A 22,039-nucleotide genomic window follows, 5' to 3' on the forward strand; every position below is an offset into this window, starting at 1 on the left:
TCTCTCTCCCTCTATCTCTCTCTCTCCTTCTCTCTCCTCTCTCTCCCTCTATCTCTCTCTCTCTCCTCCTCCCTCTCTCTCTCACTCTCTCTCCCTCTCTCTCTCGCTCTCTCTCTCTCCCTCCCTCTCTCCTCCCCTCTCTCTCTCCCTCTCTCTCTCTCTCTCTCTCTCTCTCTCTCTCTCTCTCTCTCTCTCTCTCTCTCTCTCTCTCTCTCTCTCCCTCTCTCTCTCCCTCTCTCTCTCTCTCTCTCTCTCTCTCTCTCTCTCTCCCCCTCTCGCTCTTCTCTCTATCCCTCTCTCCCTCTCTCCCTCTTTCTCCCCTCTCTCGTTCTCCCCCCTCTCTCTCTCTCCCTCTCTCTCTCCCTCTCTCTCTCTCTCTCTCTCTCTCTCTCTCTCTCTCCCCCTCTCGCTCTCTCTCTATCCCTCTCTCCCTCTCTCCCCTCTTTCTCCCCTCTCTCGTTCTCCCCCCTCTCTGTCGCTCTCTCTCTCCCTCTCTCTCTCTCTCTCCCTCTCTCTCTCTCTCTCTCTCTCTCTCTCTCTCTCTCTCTCTCTCACTCTCTCTCCCTCGCTCTCTCAACGTGAACTACGCTCCGTCTCTCCCTTTCTTTCCAGAGAGGCGCGCGCACACACGGGCACACACATGAACGCGTGTGTGGGCGGCATGGCTCAGGAGGGGGAGCGGGTCGTCTAGGAACCGGAAAGGTCCAGGTTCGATCCCGGCTCCTCCAGCTGTCAAGAACTCTCTTTCTCTCTCCATCCCTCTCTCCTGCTCTCCACTCTCATTCCTGTGCCCATGCCAAACCTGGCATTACTCTCTCTCTCCCCCTCTCTCTCGCTCTCTCTCTCTCGCTCTCCCTCTCTCCCCTTCTCTCTCCCTCTCTCGCTCTCTCTCGCTCTCCCTCTCTCCCGCTCTCTCTCTCTCTCTCGCTCTCCCTCTCTCCCCCTCTCTCTCCCTCTCCTCGCTCTCTCTCGCTCTCCCTCTCTCCCCTCTCTCTCCCTCTCTCGCTCTTCCTCTCTCTCTCGCTATCTCGCTCTCAACTCTCTCTCTCTCTCTCTCTCTCTCCCTCTCTCTCTCTCTCGCTCAGCTCGCTCTCTCTTTCTCTCTCTCTCTCTGTCCCTATGTCTCTCGGTCTCTATCTCCCCCTCCCTCCCTCCCTCCCTCTTTCTCTCGCCCCCCCCCTCTCTCTCCCTCTCGCTCGCTCGCTCTCTCATCGTGGACTACGCTCCGTCTCTACCTTGCCAGAGACGCGCGCGCGCGCACACATGAACACGTGTATGGGCGGCATGGCTCAGGAGGGGGAGCGGGTCGTCTAGTAATCGGAAAGGTTCCCGGTTCGATCCCCGGCTCCTCCAGAGAGCGTGTCGAAGTGTCCTTGAGCAAGACACCGAACCCCCTAACTGCTCATGATGAGCAGGTTGACGCCCTGCTCCATCAACGGCGTGTGAACGCGTGTGTGAATGGGTGAAAGTGCTTCTCAATGTATGAGGCATAAACCGTGAAGCACTAAAACGACCCCATAGGTCGTTTGTCCATCCATCCATCCCAATCCATCCATCCATCATCCAAACCGCTTATCCCACTCTGGGTGGCGGGGATGCTGGAGCCTATCCCAGCAGGCATTGGGCGGCAGGCGGGGAGACACCCTGGACAGGCCGCCGGGCCATTTACCATATATGATGCACGCCTAGCCTATATCGATCACCCGAAGCGCTTGAAGTCAGGATCAACACTAATATTGAGATCCACGTCAAAGTATTTGAAAAATAAATGGCATTTTGGAAGAGTGTTGAATGAATGTTGCTGATGCAAGAGGACCAAATGGCAATAATAAACCACCAGCAGGTGCCGACCCAGCCTGTGAGATGGAGGCTGCATTTCCGCCCATGTTTTTAGTCATTTACAGTACAATGCAATACAAAGCAATACAATACAATACAATGCAATACAATACAATACAATACAATACAATGCAATGCAATACAATGCAATGCAATACAATACAATACAATGCAATGCAATACAATGCAATGCAATACAATACAATACAATGCAATGCAATACAATACAATACAATACAATACAATGCAATACAATACAATGCAATGCAATACAATGCAATACAATGCAATACAATACAATACAATACAATACAATACAATATTATGGTTCAGCCAAGGCTGGACATTTATGTTTGATGTCATCTCAGGCAAACACCAGCATTAAAAACTCGGAGATAATCTTTATTTATTTATTTATTTATTAAATAATAAAAAAATGTTTTGCCCTTTTTCTCCCCAGTTGTACTTGGCCCATTTTCATTGACCCTATTATATTATTGGCCGTATTCCCGAGGAGACAGTCCTCCACCAAAAAACCACCCCTGTAGGTCGTTTGTACAAGCAGCTTATTATGACCTATAGTTGCGATTTAAAGTTAAGCGACCTCTAGCGGTCGTGTAAATAACGTCAACCTGGTGTCTCGGGTGCTCGTCATCATGCGACCTTTGACCTTCGTTACCAATCAAAATGCGTCCCGGTCGCTGCTCCACCCCGTCTGCCGATCCGGGGAGGGCTGCAGACTACCACATGCCTCCTCCTTTGATACCAGCCCCTTCTTTTCGCCTGACAGTGAGGAGTGTCACCAGGCGAGACTTAGCGCATGGGAGGATCACGCTATCCCCCCAGGTCCCCCTCCCAACAGGCGCCCCGACCGACCGACCGACCGACCAGAGGAGGCGCTAGTGCGGCGACCAGGACACATACCCACATCCGGGTTCCCACCCGCAGACACGGCCAATTTTTTTCAGTAGGGACGCCCGACCAAGCTGGAGGTAACACGGGGATTCGAACCGGCGATCCCCGTGTTGGTAGGCAACGGATTAGACCGCCACGTCACCCGGATGCCCCGACGTAATCTATATTGACAATATACATACAGTAAGCAGCGTTATTAAATGGACATACATAACGCACATACAGAATCATGTATGTTGAGCCACGTTTACGGAAACGGAAAAGTTTTCCATTTGCGTTCTAAAGCAGTTCCGCCTTCAGACGACATCGTTTTGAATACGATCCGCAGAAAACGACTGAAAACGCTGTAGTGTGCATGCCAGGCCAGTAGATGGCGGTGAGACTGTAGTAGAGAGCTTTTCCGGTGGACCCCAGTAACACAACGCGCCTGCGCACAAACGCTTTCTTCTCAGCGGCGAGCAAATAAACGACGATGGGGAGTGTACGCTCTCAAACAGATAATTTTGTCTGGACGGACGATGAAGTGGAGTTTCTACACTTCACTGGAGGAACGTTGATAAACTTAGCAGAGATAACGGCACGAACAAAGCTCGGTAATCCGCCATTGTTAACGTCTTCTTGCTTACGCATGGCTGACCGAAAACGCAACGCGCATGTGCGAAGTGGAGCCGTGACGTCCGTTGCGTTTCCGCAGGAACCGGTTTTGCTAGGTTACGCGGCGACGCCGGAGTTGCGTTTTCGGAAGATTTCACTCTCGAACCCGGTTTCCAAAGTTGGCGTTTTCAGGCCCCCGAAACGCTGTCGTCGTGTGAACGAACGGCCAAAACGCAACAATACTGAAGCGAATTCGGGGGGGGGGCAGCCCGGGAACCGCCACAGCCGGGACGCGAACCCGGGTCTACCGCACCACGAGCGACTACGTTAACCAGTCGAGTTAAGGGTTCGACCCGGTAGCCAAGGGCTAGCGAGCCTATTCAATTGGTGAGCGTTACACTGATTTACCGTTTTATGTTGAAAACAGCCATGCATCTGAACTATGGTCTGCACTCGATCCAGACAGACTCCTCTTATGTTTACTACTACTACTACTTTCGGCTGCTCCCGTTAGGGGGCGCCACAGCGGATCATCGGTTTCCATCTCTTCCTGTCCTCTGCATCTTCCTCTGTCATACCAGCCACCTACATGTCCTCCCTCACCACATCCATAAACCTCCTCTTTGGCCTTCCTCTTCCCTGGCAGCTCCATATTCAGCATCCTTCTCCCAGTATACCCAGCATCTCTCCTCCACACTTGTCCAAGCCATCTCAATCTTGCCTCTCTTGCTTTGTCTCCAAACCGTCCAACCTGAGCTGTCCCTCTAATATACTCGTTCCTAATCCTGTCCTTCTTCATCACTCCCAATGAAAATCTTAGCATCTTCAACTCTGCCACCTCCAGCTCCTCCTCCTGTCTTTTCGTCAGTGCCACAGACTCCTCTTATGTATTGTTTAATATTTCCATACAAAGATGCCAACGTCATTGTAGGTTGTTTGTTCTTTTGTTTTTATGTATTTAGTGTGTAATGCTTGTTTGTGTTTTGGCAGCTGGTGGCCCAAGGGCAGTTCACAATAGTCAAGCAGCCGTTGGGGTTTATAAAGGTTCTACAATGGGTAAGTCTTCTTTTCCCCCCACACTTTTATTTGTGCAGTTAGTTACTGCTTGATTTTTACATTAATGTATTTTTTTTTTTTTGGATTCATGAATGATCTTTTTTTTTTTTTTGCCTGGTGAATACTTGGTGTGTTATCTCAGGTCAGATGTGTGTCCTTCTGTCACACAGCGGTCACCAAGCTGAACGTGAAGTCCCATCATGCCCGGGCTGCACAACATGGACCAGCGTGCTCCATGTTGTGTCATCGCTCGTAGTGGCGCTTTGTCGGCCCAACGTGCAAGATGATGAGTCGGCAATCTCAAATCCCTCTTCGGGGGGCCACAGGGGGGGAGCTGGTCCACGTCGCTGTCCGTGGATCATATCCCACCTGAGGACGGGGCTTAAGCGCCTCGCATTCTTTAGTCAATTTGTTACCTGAATTTTAGTACCTCACATGTGACGCTGATAAAGGGGTGCACATCTAGTAAAAAAAAAAAAACTGCCATTTTTTTACATTTTGGTGTATTATCAAAAATTAGTCTATTTCACACACATTGCCATGCACTGTATACTGTAGCCTACTATCTACATAGACTGCATACTCTGCCTATAGTCTAGCTGATAATATAGCCCAGCTTTGGAGAATTTAGGGACTTTGGGACACATATATCAACGCACACTTTTCCAGTGTTTCAGTGATACAAGACCCAGAACATTTCAAGATGTCTCTTCCTCTGTTGTAGTTACTGTGACTCCAACCGTCATGATGTGACCATACAAAATATGAGCGACACGGGTTGTCACAATTATCGCTGTAATCCATACGCTCATACAGGAGAGGCTTCAGAGTAAACAAAATGGTGCTTTGCTGTCGCGTCTTATTTCCACGCTCAGCATATCCACATGCAAACACAGCTGCAGACACAGAGCCCGTGCATGCAGTGTGTGCAGATATTAATGTATGCAGACAGTAATGTATGTACATATTAATTTATGCAGAAAGTAGTGTATGCAGATATTAATTTATGCAGACAGTAATGTATGCAGATATTAATGTATGCAGATAGTAATGTTTGCAGATATTCCAAACAACAGTCAAGAGGTGCACATGCAGGGTGCGTTAAGCACATGGGTGTACATCATGACTCAGCAGTCCTTCCCTGGAGCTATATGAGTGTTTCGGCATCTCATCTCTTGCCCTTCTGGGTCGGTGCGAGCAACGCGCCAATCAGCGGCCACGTTCAGGCAGCCAGGGTCAATGAATCATCTGTCAGAGGGCCCCATGTGCCTCTCTCCCGAGTAGAGGAGGGGCTGCTAGAGCTGCTGTCTGTTATTTTCTAGATATGGATGCGATATCGCAATGAAAGCATATTTTTGGTGCAGCCAAAACCCACGTCCCGACCTGTCTGTATCTGTCATAGTGACTTACTGACTCACATACCTTAAGGGATGCACCGACTTCCTCCGTTCACTGCCGATACCAATCTTGAGTATGACTCTTTAAGTGTCAGCCGATACCGAGCACTGATCCGATCCATTACTTTTGCTGAACAGTGCAGACTCAGACCAGACCAGTTCAGTTCAGTTTGCAGCATGGTTCAACAAGACATTTCCAACGAAGGACAGGCTAACAACAAGAAGCAAACTATAAAAACAGTAAAAACAAATAAAAGCCACAGTTGTTTGGGGTCAGTGGGCAAAATAATTGAGTTAGAATCCCCACTAATGAAGTACTACAGGCTACCATGTGCCAAGCAGGCAGTAAGTCATACCATTTTGCCTTTTTTGGGGGGGAATTTTCACCCTTTTTTCTCCCCAATTGTATCCGGCCAATTACCCCACTCTTCTGAGCCGTCCCCGTCTCTGCTCCACCCCGTCTGCCGATCCGGGGAGGGCTGCAGACTACCACATGCCTCCTCCGATACTTGTGGAGTCACCAGCTGCTTCTTTTCACCTGACAGTGAGGAGTTTCACCAGGGGGACGTCGCGCATGGGAGGATCACGCTATTCCCCCCCAGTTCCCCCCAACAGGCGCCCCGACCGACCAAAGGAGGTGCTAGTGCAGCAACCACGACACATACCCACATCCGGCTTCCCACCAGCAGACACGGCCAATTGTGTCTGTAGGGACACCCGACCAATCCGGAGGCAACATAGTGATTCAATCCCCGTGTGTGTAGGCAACGGTATAGACCGCCACGCCACCCGGACTTCCACCATTTTGCTTTTATTTATGACTTGTTACTCAGAGTACGATAATCCGTTTTAGCCTGGTATCGGCCCGGTATCCAGTACCAGAATCAGTATCGGTGCTTTCCTATTCACAATAGTTTGTTTTTTGTGGGACTCGTGGTCGTACATCATGGTAGTACATCATGGTAGTACAACATGGTAGTACATCGTGGTAGTACATCATGTGACCCTTGAGGTGTTCCTCTACGCTGTTAATGGTCTGATGAAAAGAGTAAATCAACCGGTCCTTGAAAGATGCGGGTCAGCAAAATTTAACCGCTGCATGCCTCTATCGGCTGCTGCCTCCTTACCTCGGAAATGCCGAGTGGTTTTAACCCCGGGGATCTCTTACTCTGCAGCTCTCTCCTGTGTGCACAGTTTATGTAGGCTGTGATGAAGACGCTGCTATGAATGATGGATTAGTGTTTGTTTTTTTGTTCTTTAATAACCCCGTGCGTGCTTCCCTGCTCCTGCAGGAGAACCAGCGAGGGCGCTGGATGTGAAGGTCAGGTGGATGTGAGAGGCCCGAATTATCATGTTGAGGAGGGATACCCGGGGAAGAGTCCCCAAGGTGGATTAGAAAGAGAGGGAACGCTGTCATCCGATATGGAGGGTGTGTGTGTGTGTGTGTGTGTGTGATTAAAATAGTCTTACTGCATTGTGTGTGTGTATTTGTGCATGTGTGCTTTTGCATGTGGGTGCATGTGTATGTGTGTGTGTATTTGTGCATGTGTGTGTGATTAAAATAGTCTTACTGCATTGTGTGTGTGTGTGTATTTCTGCATGTGTGCTTGTGTGCGCGTGTGTGTGTGTGTGTGTATGTATTTGTGCATGTGTGATTAAAATAGTCTTGCTGCATTGTGTGTGTGTGTGTGTGTCTGTATTTGTGCATGTGTGTGTGTTTTTCCATGCGCACGTATGACTCATGTAGCTTCTTTGACCACCTCCCCATCCCACTCCCTCGCCGTCTCTCTGCGAGGGGAGAGGGGAGGGGGGGGAGTGCTGACAAAGCCTAAAAACTTGACGGATGTTGGGAGACACCGTCTTCTGCAGCAGAAGCCAACGCAGAGTCTGGGCAGTGCCACCACCGCCTGTATCAACCCTCTGCTGCGTCCCTGGAAGACGCCGCCGCTGTCCTCACCAAGAACCCATCCGGGGTTGTACGAGCTACTGCTCTCTGATTCACGAGCACATTTTCATTCTCTGCACGACTGCTCAGCCAAAGATGAGATGCTGTTTTTTCCCAGGGAGCAACGTGAGATGTGGACTGAGACACGTTCACCACGTCGCTACCCAGAGGGCAAAGAATCTTCACCCTAAATATGGCCCACATCTGCAGTTATCTTACGGCCCACGTTTGGCCTTGAATGACGGCGTTGACTCAGGGTGAGTGTGGCTGCCCAACTCAGCCACACTTGGGCCACATTTGGGCCACGTCTGGCCCACATAGTATGTGCTGTAACCCAAGTCAAGCCTGGTTCATTACATTTGGGCCACGCCTGGCCCACACAACAGTTGCCAGTGCCGTAACTGAGCCATCAGCACCAGAAATGGCCCAGATTACGCCCACATGTGTCTGCTGTCTGGGTACTGTGTGACTAACGCTGTTGGTTTTGCGTTAGCTGAGGGACTCTTCCACTCCAACGCTACAGCAGCAACAGCTCTGTGGTTACACCCCAATAGTCCTTCCGCTCGGGGGGCGCACAGCTGTTGGCAGAGTCCCTTTGGGTTTGGGGGTCATTTGGAGAACCTGTTATCGGAGACGAGTGTTGATTTCTTGGTTTGTCACTCCCCACTATTTAGTCTTCAAACACATCTGTGACCACCCTTTTAATGATCACGTTTAACACACCAGTCACGCACAATGGATCTTGTTTTGCAGCGCACAAGTGTGTGTGTGTGTGTGTGTGTGTGTGTGTGTGTGTGTGTGTGTGTGTGTGTGTGTGCGTCAAAAAGGATGCGTCAGAGAGGTGGAGTGTGTATTTATGTGAAAGGCAGTACTGCGGGTAAATAGATAATAGGTATAATAATGTACTCATCTCAGCACAGAAAATTAAAATAAAAAAGCAACACATAAAACTGTTCAGCATAGTGATGTGTTCTCAATGTGTGATGCCATTAAGCAGTGTTACTATGGCACCTGACTCTGCCTGCACCTGTTTCCTTCCTGTCTCTCTATGTTTCACCCCACCAACCTTACCGTGTATGTAACCTCACATTTATAGTTTGTCTCTGTCTCCAAACATGTCTGAAGGATGTAAAGGGGTGTAGGTGTAGAGGACAGTGATGGAGATGTCCATGTATAAAGGATATAAAGGGGTGTAGATGTAGAGGACAGTGATGATGGTGTCCATGTATAAAGGATATAAAGGGGGTGGATGTAGAGGACAGTGATGATGGTGTCCGTGTATAAAAGGGTGCAGCTGTAGAGGACAGTGATAGAGGTGTCCGTGTATAAAAGAGTGCAGATGTAGAGGACAGTGATGGTGGTTTCTATGTATAAAGGATATAAAGGGGTGTATATGTAGAGGACGATGATGATGGTGTCCATGTATAAAGGATATAAAGGGGTGGATGTAGAGGACAATGATAGTGGTAACCATGTATAAAAGGGTGCAGCTGTAGAGGACAGTGATAGAGGTGTCCGTGTATAAAAGAGTGCAGATGTAGAGGACAGTGATGGTGGTTTCTGTGTATAAAGGATATAAAGGGGTGTAGATGCAGAGGACAGAGGTGGTGGTGTCCATGTAAAGGGGTGTAGGTGAAGAGGACAGTGGTGGTGGTGTGGGTTAGACTGAAGGTAACTGTGTTGTAGCAGAATATCTCGTCCCAACCTCCCTCAAGTCTACTCAGCGAGTTTAATCGACTGACACCGGCACGTTGCCTTTCTACTCACCCAGTATTTTATTGGTCTAATGCTGCATTCACACTGAACGCGGTGCCAAGCTCTGACTCAATAAACAGCTAACGCAAAGACGCGATATGGCGCACAAGCTAACATTTCCTGCAGAGGTACATGAAAGGAGGTAAATGGTCGCTCGCTCAAGTCGAAAGATTTTCAAATGCAAAAGGTTCCCTCACCCAGACAGCAAAACTGCCTGTGGCCCGGACCCGTCCCACACCCAACACTTCATCCGGCCCACATACTGTGTGGAATGATGGCACTTGGGCGGTCCGCTCCTGTTTGCCAGATCTGGGCCAGAACCAAGCCATAGCAATGCCGCATGTGCCACATATTTGACAAAGGTGGCCCATATTTGGTTTGTGATATTTGAGCCATATTCACCATTTACCACACGGGGCACTTCAGGGTCACATCCAGATCACATGTTGCCGAGAGCACCGCGTCTTTGCCATAAAAGGCCCACATTTGATTTGGCATATTTGGGCCATGTTTGCTATTATACATGTGGACCACTTCAGGCTCACATCCATTTTGTCAGGGCCAGAAGGAGGCCATCAGTGTCGCATCATTGCCTGGAGTGGCCCACATCCGGATGCTGTCTGGGTATCCAACACAATACCTCCTTATTAGCATTATGTGAGTTCATTGGAGGCTCGGAAAATGTTCAACTTGCACTTCAGTTTCGATTGCAGTGAAATAATCAGCTCAAATCACAGCTGCTAACTACAAAATCCAATCCCTGGAAGTCAATTTGGGACACGGGCTTGGCTGGAGTTTCTTTTATAGAGTAACTAAACCCTAGACCATTTTAATGAGTTTGCTGACATTTAGAGGTTAAAACCCATGTAAAGGTTAAAAACATGGCAGGCAGGCCTTAGTACTCTGTGATGTAAGCATAGCAGGATAAACACAGCAGCAGTTAATAACATTAACAATGGGTCTGTTTGATTTAGGTGTGTTTCTGCGTGCATATTTACTGAATTCGGGGGGCTGAGGTTCCTGGCTGCCCCCCGAATTCACTACATATATAAAGGAAAAAGGAGGTGTCATAGTGAGGGGGGGGCTACCAGGGCCCAGAAGGGAGGGGGGGGGGCTCGGGAAGCCTGGAATTAAAAGTTTTTTTTGGTTTGCAAATTTTTATTTCTAACTAATTAGTGTCATAACTTCAGTTAAAATTGGCTCAATACATTGGTTGAGGGACTTAAAGAAAATAGTGGAGGCTCTCTGAGGCCCCCCTCACCCATCTCTGAGGCCCTTCTCACCCCTTACAAAAGGTGCAAAATGGTTTAGCCCGCCCCTCACGAGCATCTCTCAGTGCAGCTCATCTAGTCCTGTCGTGAGTGACTGAGCGGGCTTTCAGCAAGTTAGAACTAGTTAAAAACTACCTCAGATCAGCGGTGCCCAGGAGAGGCTGAACAGCCTGGCACTACTCTCAACTGGAAGCCGGTGAGCAAAACAACTGGACTTTAAAGATCTCATCAATGACTGCAAACAAGAGGTCCCGTCAGTGGGCATTTACTGTGGAATAACATCATGGGTGTCAGCATCCAGTCAGGTTAAAATAGATTGATGTACTGTGATTGTAAATAATATACAGTATGCTAGAACTCAAAAAAGTGACGTGTGAGAGACAAAGGAAGAACGGGGCCCACACAAAGACTGCTTATGGATAGGGCCCAGAATTTTGTGCTACACCCCTGGATGTTGATGGATGTACAGGGCTGCTATAGACACACGGAAATAAGAAATCCAATTTTGCACCCGCAGTGAGGATGGATGTGTGGCGCTATCATGGCTGTCTGTAAATCCAGCCTACGGGTCCTCACCTCACACTCGCAAACAGATTACCATAAATAGTTCAGTGTGTTGATGCCTGCAGCAGGTAGACTGTACTACGCGAGTGAGTGTAAGAAGGAAGTGACGTGGTTGCGTGTGTGCGTGCACGTGTGCGCACCGTGTGTTGTGGCTGGCTTCAGAGCCGTCGGTGTAGCAGCGTTTGGTGACAGATGGCAGGCCACCTCCGTCAGATTAATAGCTGGATTTTCCATCCAATCGGATCTGGCCTGCAGGGAAGGGGTGCGTGGTAAAAATAGGCTGGTTTGCCTAATCTGCTGTGTGTGAGAGAGTGAGTTTATCTCTGTGCAGGTGGGACCTCGGGAGTGAAAACGGAGTTTGAACACAGGCCGTGTCTTGTCTTGAGGATCAGGACATCACTGAATCACCGCACAACCGTGAAATGTCTGTCATGCAAAGCAATTCATCTGCAAACCCACAGAAGGTTAAACGCTGTTTAGCAGTGCGACCAGGTGCAGCCATTCGCCTTGCAAACTGGCGATAATATTGCAGGGATTATTTCTGTGTCCCATGGATTATTGCTGTGCTGCTATTGGTGGACGGGATGTGACATGTGACCGTGAGACAATGCAGATGGAGAAAACTCGGTGTGAGTGGTTGTAACACTGTGATATCTGATTTAAAGCACAAAATGATGAGTAAATGCCAGCAGGCCTTGCTGAACGGTTGAGACCGAAGCAAAGTAAAAACTCGTTGCTCCGGGCTTATTTACTTTCGTTTACTTTCGTTGTTGTTGGAAAGCCCTCTGGAGGTGATACTGAGCTGTGTGTTTTTGATTTATAGTTGTTATTCACATTCTTGTTATTCTAGGTAGGGAGCAGGTTGAGGAGAGCCTGGAGAGGTGGAGGTATGCACTGGAGAGAAGAGGAATGAAAGTCAGTAGGAGCAAGACAGAATATCTATGCATGAATGAGAGGGAGGACAGTGGAATGGTCAGGATGTAAGGAGTAGAGGTGACGAAGGCGTATGAGTTTAAATACTTGGGGTCAACTGTCCAAAGTAACGGGGAGTGCAGGAGAGAGGTGAAGAATAGAGTGCAGGCAGGGTGGAGTGGGTGGAGAAGAGTGTCAGGAGTGATTTGTTACAGAAGGGTACCAGCAAGAGTTAAAGGGAAGACTCACAAGATGGTAGTGAGACCAGCTCTGTTGTATGGTGTGGAGACAGTGGCAGTGATGAAAAGACAGGAGGTGGAGCTGGAGGTGGCAGAGTTGAAGATGCTAAGATTTGCATTGGGAGTGATGAAGAAGGACAGGATTAGGAACGAGTATATTAGAGGGACCGCTCAGGTTGGACGGTTTGGAGACAAAGCAAGAGAGACAAGGTTGAGATGGTTTGGACGTGTGCGGAGGAGAGATGCTGGGTATACTGGGAGAAGGATGCTGAATATGGAGCTGCCAGGGAAGAGGAGAAGAGGAAGGCCAAAGAGGAGGTTTATGGATGTGGTGAGGGAGGACGTGCAGGTGGTGTGACAGAGGAAGATGCAGACAGGAAGAGATGGAAACGGATGATCTGCTGTGGCGCCCCCTAACGGGAGCTGCTGAAAGTAGTAGTAGTTGTTGTTGTTCACATTGCTGTCCATAGAGGGCAGTATTACAACACACGTTGCAGCTTTCTGTAAACTGAGAGAAACCCACCTCAGAGGGGCTCTTTTACTTTACTTAAACAATATAAGGCCTGAACTGATGTGCGTATGATAAACAATACACAACACTTGTTCAGCTCTTTACTGAGGGAATTGTATTTCAAGTTTTGTTCATTTTCCCCTTTTTCGGCTCCTTGTCTTGCAGATATTTGCAATCTTTGCCTTCTCGACATGTGGCAGTTACTCGGGCATGTTTAAGATGAGTGTGGAGTGTGAAAACCGGTCGGAGAGTGACCTGGGCATCGAGGTGGAATTCGAATATCCATTCAGGTAAGTATTCCTAAAATTACCAGACGTGCCCTGTTAGATGAGATTGGAAAGTATACATCAAATTGTGTCATAAATAGTAGTTCAATTAATATATCAAAATAAATTTCTAAAACTCAGGCAATTTTTTGTTTTTATTTAGAGAGAGCTAACCAGGCATTAAAGCATGGTTGATTATCAAAATTTAAAGAAATAATTACTTGCAAAACTGAGTAATTTGAACAGCCAATTCGCTGTTTGTGTTATTGCAAAAGGTCTTGCATTTTTAGAGAGCATAATGTTAAGTGTATTTCAGCTTTTTATTTATTCAGTGTGTATTTACTCCATCCTCTCCCAGCAGAGCCAGAGGCTGCAGAGGGAGTTATTCAGTATGCTTTAAATAACAGGCGGACCTGCAGCAGTGCATTCTGAGCAACCTGCATTGTGTCTCACTGGTTCAACTACAAGTGAGCTGACATAATCAGTAGTCCTAACAATGAGCAACGCAACCGGTTCTCTGTCAGGAAGTATGTGGAAATGCTGCCCTCAGAAGTATATTGTTCCACATCACATAAAGACTTGGGTTTTTAGGGGGGGATTTTTTTCCCCTCTATTTCTCCCCCAATTTTACTTTTGCCAATTACCCCACTCTTCTGAGCCGTCCCGGTCGCTGCACCACCCCCTCTGCTGATCCGGGGAGGGCTGCAGACTACCACGTGCCTCCTGCAATACATGTGGAGTCGCCAGCCGCTTCTTTTCACCTGACAGTGAGGTGTTTCACCAGGGGGACGTAGCACGTGGGACGATCACGCTATTCCCCTAACTTCCCCCTCCCCCCGAATAGGCGCCCCGACCAGCCAGAGGAGGCGCTAGTGCAGCGACCAGGACACATACCCACATCCGGTTTCCCATCTGCAGACACAGCCAATCGGCTCTGTGCATAACCGTAGGCCACTGACTTCCGGTTTCTACTGCAGCGGTCATACCAGTTTCCTGTTTGTTGGCGTGTGCTATTGACAATGGCATATTTTTCGCATGCCTGCGAGAGTTGCCATGGATAAATGTCAACCACATGCACCCAACTGTCGACAAAGTTTCACCTGCACCTACCAGCAAACGGGTGAAAAGTTTCAAGTTGTACATATCAAGTTACGTCCACGATTCCATGCGTCCGTCCGCTCATCCTCCTAATTGTGGACGTAACTTGATATGTACAACTTGAAACTTCTCACTCGTCTGCTGGTAGGTGCAGGTGAAAGAGTGTGGACAGTTGTGTGCATGTGGTTGACATTTATCCATGGCAACTCTCGCAGGCATCGCGAAAAATATGCCATTGTCAATAGCACACGCCAACAAACAGGAAGCTGGTATGACCGCTGCAGTAGAAACCAGAAGTCAGGGGACTACGGTGATGCACAGAGCCGATAGGGTCTGCAGGGACGCCTGACCAAGGTGGAGGTAATACGGGGATTCGGACCGGCGATCCCCGTGTTGGTAGGCCGCGGAATAGACCACCACGCCACCCGGATGCCCAACTTGTTTTTTTTTTTATATATATATATATATCCCAAATAAATACAGTTTGTAAAACTGTATTTTTACTTTCAGTGTTTGTCGTTATTTTCGTTGGAGCGTGTGACACCAAGCGACCGTTACTCCAGTCAGCGCATTCGTCTCCCGTGTCTGTCCAAGGTTCTGTGAAAATCTGTCAGTGTGTTTCTGATGATTGTAGCGCCTTTTCACCGACACGTTCCTTCTGGCCGTGTCTCCTCTTTCTGTGTCATGTTGGTCTCAGACTTCATCAGGTGTACTTTGATGCCCCCACTTGTAAAGGTGGGAATCCCGAGCGTGTGTTCCTGGTTGGCGACTACTCATCTTCAGCTGAGTTCTTTGTCACCATCGGTGTCTTCTCCTTCCTCTACTCCATGGCAGCCCTCTCTGTGTATTGTTTTATGCTGGAGAAGTATCGTGAAAACAACAAGGGGCCCCAGATTGTAAGTTTGTGTATGTATGTTTGTGTAATGATGACTGTTACGATGATGATGGGTAGGTTGACTTTTATTGTTTCCCTTTGCTGACCCTCAGGATTTTGTTGTGTCGGCGGTGTTCACCTTCATGTGGCTGGTATCGTCATGCGCGTGGGCCAAGGGCCTGTCGGACGTGAAAACCGCCACTGATCCGGACCGGGTCATCAAGTTCATCACTGCCTGTGTCGAACAGGGGAACCACTGCCGTGAGGTCTACGACCCCAAGGTCTCCGGCCTCAACACCTCTGTGGTACGTCTTCAGTGTTCAGGGGTGGATTAATGAACCACGGGGTCCCGGCGCAAGCATGTTATGTGGACACCCCCCCCCCCCAATTTAACACACATACGCGTGCCATCAGCCAGCACCAACACACCCTCCAAAACCAAAATTATATTTAGGCCCTAAACAGGTTGTACTCCTGGTTTTCAAGTTCAAGCTCAAATTTATCATCATATGTATTTACAATACAATCAAATTCCTGTGCTCTGGCTCGCGCTGTCTTAACCCAAGAGACACAATGACACACCATCCCCAAAAGAAATGTTTTACGATAAATAAAATAAAAATAAATCATGGGGCCAAGCAAGTAGCTGCGGCCCTTGTGTCACTTATTACTGTAGTTGGGGCCCCTACAGGAATAGCATCTCTGAAACACCCATAAGGCCCCTGCTTGAAGAGAGAGTATAACTGGGGCCCCACATTTATATTTTACAACTTTGGCCTGTGCATAAAATTGTTATTGAAAGCTCTGTGTTCAACATTATCTCTGTATGTGTTTTAGGGATAACGCTCCATTAGCGGCCGTAATGCTGAAGTCTTCTGTGCGTCTCTGAAATGCCGCCAAAATGGTGTCCAGTAGTGACGTCGCTCACAGACAATCTGTGAATGGAAACTACAACCCTTACTTCCTGATTTGCCACGACCCCATGTCAAAATAAACTACATTGTATAACAAAATGGGAATAACCACACTACATACAGCTAGCTGTTGTAAGGAACGCCACCAAATGCTGTATAAAGACTGCGATTTGTGGACTGTCCAGCAGTGATGTCCATGTAGCCAACTTAAGCTAGTGGCAAACCAGGAAGTAAAGGTTGTAGATTTGACATGTGAACATATTGTTCAACCGTGACGTCACTGGCGACACTTTTCTACACTTTTTTTTTTTGCATTCCCCCCCTTTTCTCCCCAATTTTATCCAGCCAATTACCCCACTCTTCCGAGCCGTGTTGGTCACTGCTCCACACCCTCTGCCGATCTGGGGAGGGCTGCAGACTACCACATGCCTCCTCTGATACATGTGGAGTCGCCAGCTGCTTCTTTTCACCTGACAGTGAGGAGTTTCACCAGGGGGACGTAGCGCGTGGGAGGATCACGCTATTCCCCCCCAGTTCCCCCTCCCCTCCGAACAGGCGCCCCGGCTGACTGGAGGAGGCACTAGTGCAGCAACCAGGACACATACCCACATCCGGCTTCCCACCCGCAGACACGGCCAATTGTGTGTGTAGGGACGCCCGACCAAGCTGGAGGTAACACGGGGATTCGGACCGGCGATCCCCGTGTTGGTAGGCAACAGAATAGACCGCTACGCTACCCGAATGCCCCTTTTCTGCACAATTTTAGTGCTGTTTCGGAGACACAGAGACGACTGCTCAGTATTATGGCTGCCAATCGAGTGTTAGCCCTACAATATATATACTAGAGAAATAATGTTGAAATTCCGTAACATTTCCCTTTAATATAGACTTTATTGTGGGTCCCTTCATAAATAAGCTATAGGCATGTGAGACGGTGGAAACTACAGCTTCAGAGATCATGACAGTGGACAATAGGCTGTGAAACACTTTAGTTTGAGAACTTTTTCCCCATGTGAAATTTCCCCTTTGCAATAGCCTGGGGTACCTGGGGCTTTATCCCAAGTTCTTTGGTCGTATATCCAGCCCAGTCAGTGATCCTGTTCAGGAAATGCCTTATGTTGAAATGAATGTGTCAAAACAACCATACGACAGAAATGTTCCGACTAGCCATCTTTGTTTAATACTCTACTCAAAATGTGATTCCGTCTTAACTTACACTCAGTGGTGACATGAAAAGGACGAGTCACTCCCAAAAATCTAATTCAAAACTGTGGGCTACCCCTCTGATTGACAGGCTTTTGGCTTCATTAACCTGATCCTGTGGGGAGGAAACCTGTGGTTCGTGTTCAAGGAGACCGGCTGGCTGGCCGCCTTCTCCGGCACATACGTCCCATCTCAGGAGAAGCAGCCTGCGCCTGATTCCTTTGGCCAGGGTGGTTATGGCCAGGAGGGCTATGGCCAGCAGGACCCCTACGCCGGCTCCCAGGGAGGCTACCAGCCTGAGTACGGCCAGCAGGGAGGCTACAACGAAGGTGGAGATTACAGCCAAGGTTACGAACAGCAGCCCACCTCCTACTCCAACCAGATGTGAGCCTGTTCAGTCAAATCCAATGGTGAGTCCACAGTTATAACGGGTGCATTGTGTCACATAGTCTACACCACATCACTTTAGGTAGACTACATGGAGGAGTATGAAACCGGACAAAGCACACTGTGTTTCAGTACTGACAGTAGTCTGCTGTCACAGTGCGATACTGCACAAGATGCTATTTTCATAACTTCTATATTCATTATTGATGGCACATCATTAAGTATGATTAAGTAATGAGATGCCATTATTAAATGTCACATGCATTTACGTATATGTAAGGGATAATCCAAGGTCCGAGGTGGTTTTCTATCGAAAAGTATATACTATTATGCTGTTTAGACATTATTAAGCATTATTTCTCAATAGAAGACCACCTCGGAACCTCCGGCTTGGTCAGGTGTCCCTACAGACACAATTGGCCGTGTCTGCAGGTGGGAAGCCGGATGTGGGTATGTGTCCTGGTCGCTGCACTAGCGCCTCCTCTGGTCAATCAGGGCGCCTGTTTGGGGGGGAGGGGGAACTGGAGGGAATGGCATGATCCTCCCACGCGCTACGTCCCCCTGGTGAAACTCCTCACTGTCAGGTGAAAAGAAGCGGCTGGTGACTCCACAAGTATCGGAGGAGGCATGTGGTAGTCTGCAGCCCTCCCTGGATTGGCAGAGGGGGTGGAGCACCGACGAGGATGGCTCGGAAGAGAGGTAATTGGCCAAGTAAAATTTGGGGGAAAAAGGGGGGGGGGGAAATCCCCCCAAAAAAGTACTATTGATACTATTATGCTAATTGGACAATTAGTAAGCATTATTTCTCAATAGAAGACCGCCTCGGAGTGGATTATCTTGCTTATTACAAGGCTTTATCTTGTGAAAGGAGTCAATAAATTGACAGAAAATCATCATTTCAGATTTTTTTGACTGGACTTCTCTCTGTATAGTTAGCTAGCTAACATTAACCTACAGAGGCTTCATGAAGTACTTTACTTTGGAAAGGAACAGGAATGGTGATGAGGCCGCAGCTTGAAAACAGTCTTGCTCATGCACGCGGGAACATATATTCACTGAGGGGTTCTGCACAGTATAAATGTGCAGGCATGACTATGTATGTGCACGTGCTTGCACACTTTTCTTCAGCACTGTACACATACATTTATACAACACTGTAGCGTAGGCAGAAATCACAGTGTGGGTGGGCACAGAGAAAATCAGGTGGGCCTAACTCATCCAAGTCCAATCTGAAACGCATGTGTTAACCAAAATAAGCCATTACAACTATACTTGCCTGGGTGCACCACAGTTTAAATTAAAGTTAGCTTACTTTTGATGATTACAGCAGGAGATGACTGGGCTTGGTTTTGAACACTGAAATTATTTACGTGTCGGCAATACTTGGCACTTGTTGAGGAGAAACTGGCGCAGGAGTAGGTGTCTGGGTTGAGAATGATGTCTGAGCTTAAGCTGAATTCTCTTCCTCCTGCATCTCACAACGTCTTTTTTTGTGACAAACTTAAGCAAAGCGCTTTGTGTCGCCATGATTTTTATCTTGACCCACATTAAAAACAGCTAGCTAGCTAGCAGGAAGTAGGCTCCTGTTCCTCTGCAATGTGCGGGTTGTACACTGAGTGAAAGGAGGGGCTGCTCACATCTGACACTGTCAAGTCAGATTGGAGGAATTAATTAAATTCACACATTTAAAACATCTTTTTTTTCATATATTTTCTGACAGGCACCTTATCATATGCTGTTCAAAATCAGAAACAAATGTTCAAAAGCTACAATAAAACCTTTCCCATGGCTGAGTTATGTTTTCTTAGCTATGGTTTCTACTGTTGTTTTATGATAGCCTAATATATAAATATTATATATTTATATTTATGTGTGTGTGTGTGTGTCGGCCCTGTGATGGCTTTGGCGGCCTGTCCAGGGTGTCTCCCAGCCTGCCGCCCAATGACTGCTGGGATAGGCTCCAGCATCCCCACGACCCTGATCGCAGGATAAGCGGCTTGGATAATGGATGGATGGCTGGATAGTCAGATAATCCATTAGTTATGGTAAAATAGCCAACTATTTATACACGTGTATTCCACCCCTTGTCAATAGGGGGTGCTGTAGCACCCTCCTTCCCACACCCATGGTCTCCAGAAATAATACTTTAATTCCCCAATCAGGATCAAGTATTCCACATAGCCGTGTAATAATGTATTTAATGTGCATTTCAGGCAAATTATCATTGATAGTCCTTGTAAACTTCCCTCTCTCTTGCTTCTCCACCTTTTTGCTCCATCCAGGGTGACCTTTGTGATTCTGGAGTGTGGCTCGTGACCACCAACTGTACTTCCACACTCCTCAATTTGTCTGTTCGTGTTTCTGTGCATTGACAAGAGAAGGGAGGGCGTTACGGATGGAAGGACGGGTTGGGTGGGGGTGGGGGGGCTACAACACCAGAGGTTTGTGGGATCAAGGGGAAATGGGTTCTTGCTGTAACATGCTGTTTATTCTTGTGGTGTATTTAAGTGTAGAAGACAACAGAGGATTGTCTTGTCTGGTTATTTAAAGAGAAACTTGAATACAAAACCAAAACATCCGTTGATGAACAGTAAAGACAAATCTTATCATGAAAAAGACTCAATTTATGGAAAAAAAATTGTAGTAATATTTAACTTGGGAGAATGTATTTGTCTGTGCTGTGTAAATATTAACATGCTGATATAAATGTGTACATATACATATGTGTACATATATGTATATTTATACATATACATATATGTATATACATTATATATACATATACATTTATATATGTATATATACATATACATTTATGTATATATACACTATATGTACATATACGTATATTGATATGTGTGTGTATGTATATATATATGTATATGTACACAGTTGAATAATTGTGCACTCCATATGAGTTGTTATACAACAAATGTTGAGCACAGAGTTATTCAACTGCACCTCCTGCGGGCTCTGGTAAGGAGCTCACTTGACAGCGTCCTTGATTCAACGCCCTTCTCGTCGGTTCTTCGAGCCACAACGACGGGTTTTCGTTGTCATCCAACAACAGAAGAACTTTATTTTTTTTCTTTCTCATTCTCTGTGTGTATTTATGTATTCTTGAAATGTCATTAGCATTTCTGATAGAGTCAAAGAGAAACCAGGGTAACACTATAATAACTACACAAATGAAGCATTAGTTAAGTATTAGTAACCACTGAATTCATCACTGTAAAGCATGACATGACCAATGGTTACGGAGCCTGTTAATAGATGTTTTTAAATACTTGTTAATACTGCAATTCATGATTAATTCATGCACAAATGTGCATCTAAATAGTGTGTTAATCATGTACTGACCCTTTGTAAAGGATTTTATGATCCTTTAGACTTGTGTGAGTCGCAAGGTGCTGCTGGCCTTTCGGTTTCATGTGTAAATGCTTTGTAAGGCATAGATAGTCCTCACTTTAGATGAGCTCACACAAAATACTTCACTAACAACTACTAACTACCTGAATTAATCATGAATTGCAGTATTAATAAGTATTAATAAACATCTATTAACACACTAACCGTTGGTGCATGTCTTGCTTTACAAATACTTTACAGATACTTTACAAATGTGAGATTCAGTAGTTACTAATACTTAGCTAATACTTCATTTGTGTAGTTATTATAAAGTGTTACTGAAATCAGGGGCAACGTTTACTGACAATGTACTGGCAAAAAAAGAAAAGAAAAGTGAAGTGACTATGTGAGGTGTGTAACAGGAATGGAACAGGAGTGTGACAGGTGTGTAACAGGAGTGGGACAGTAGTGTAACAGGAGTGTGACAGTATTGTAACAGGAGTGGTACAGTAGTGTAACAGGAGTGGGACAGTAGTGTAACAGGAGTGGGACAGTAGTGTAACAGGAGTGGGACAGTAGTGTAACAGGAGTGGAACAGGAGTGGGACAAAAAGAGAAGTGACGTGACTGAGAGGTGTGTAACAGGAGTGCGACAGGTGTGTAACAGGAGTGGGACAGTAGTGGAACAGGAGTGGGGCAGATGTGTAACAGGAGTGGGACAGTATTGTAACAGGAGTGGTACGGTAGTGTAACAGGAGTGGGACAGTAGTGTAACAGGAGTGGGACAGTAGTGTAATAGGAGTGGGACAGTAGTGTAACAGGAGTGGGACAGTAGTGTAACAGGAGTGGGGCAGATGTGTAACAGGAGTGGGACAGTAGTGTAACAGGAGTGGGACAGGTGTGTAACAGGAGTGGGGCAGATGTGTAACAGGAGTGGGGCAGATGTGTAACA

At 47.2% G+C, this 22,039-nt stretch overlaps 1 protein-coding gene across 1 annotated transcript; it reads left to right on the plus strand.

Moving 5' to 3' along the window:
- Positions 1–1,795: 1,795 nt before the first annotated feature.
- Positions 1,796–20,123, plus strand: sypb (synaptophysin b). The gene is made up of 7 exons (XM_056274712.1): positions 1,796–1,843; positions 4,339–4,404; positions 13,164–13,288; positions 15,060–15,258; positions 15,350–15,541; positions 17,445–17,763; positions 20,023–20,123. The coding sequence occupies exons 1-6, from the start codon at positions 1,796–1,798 to the stop codon at positions 17,739–17,741; spliced, it is 927 nt and encodes a 308-aa protein (XP_056130687.1). The 3' UTR covers positions 17,742–17,763; positions 20,023–20,123.
- Positions 20,124–22,039: the final 1,916 nt, after the last annotated feature.

Source organism: Lampris incognitus, chromosome 2, assembly GCF_029633865.1.
Source record: "Lampris incognitus isolate fLamInc1 chromosome 2, fLamInc1.hap2, whole genome shotgun sequence".
NCBI classification, from domain to species: Eukaryota; Metazoa; Chordata; class Actinopteri; order Lampriformes; family Lampridae; genus Lampris; species Lampris incognitus.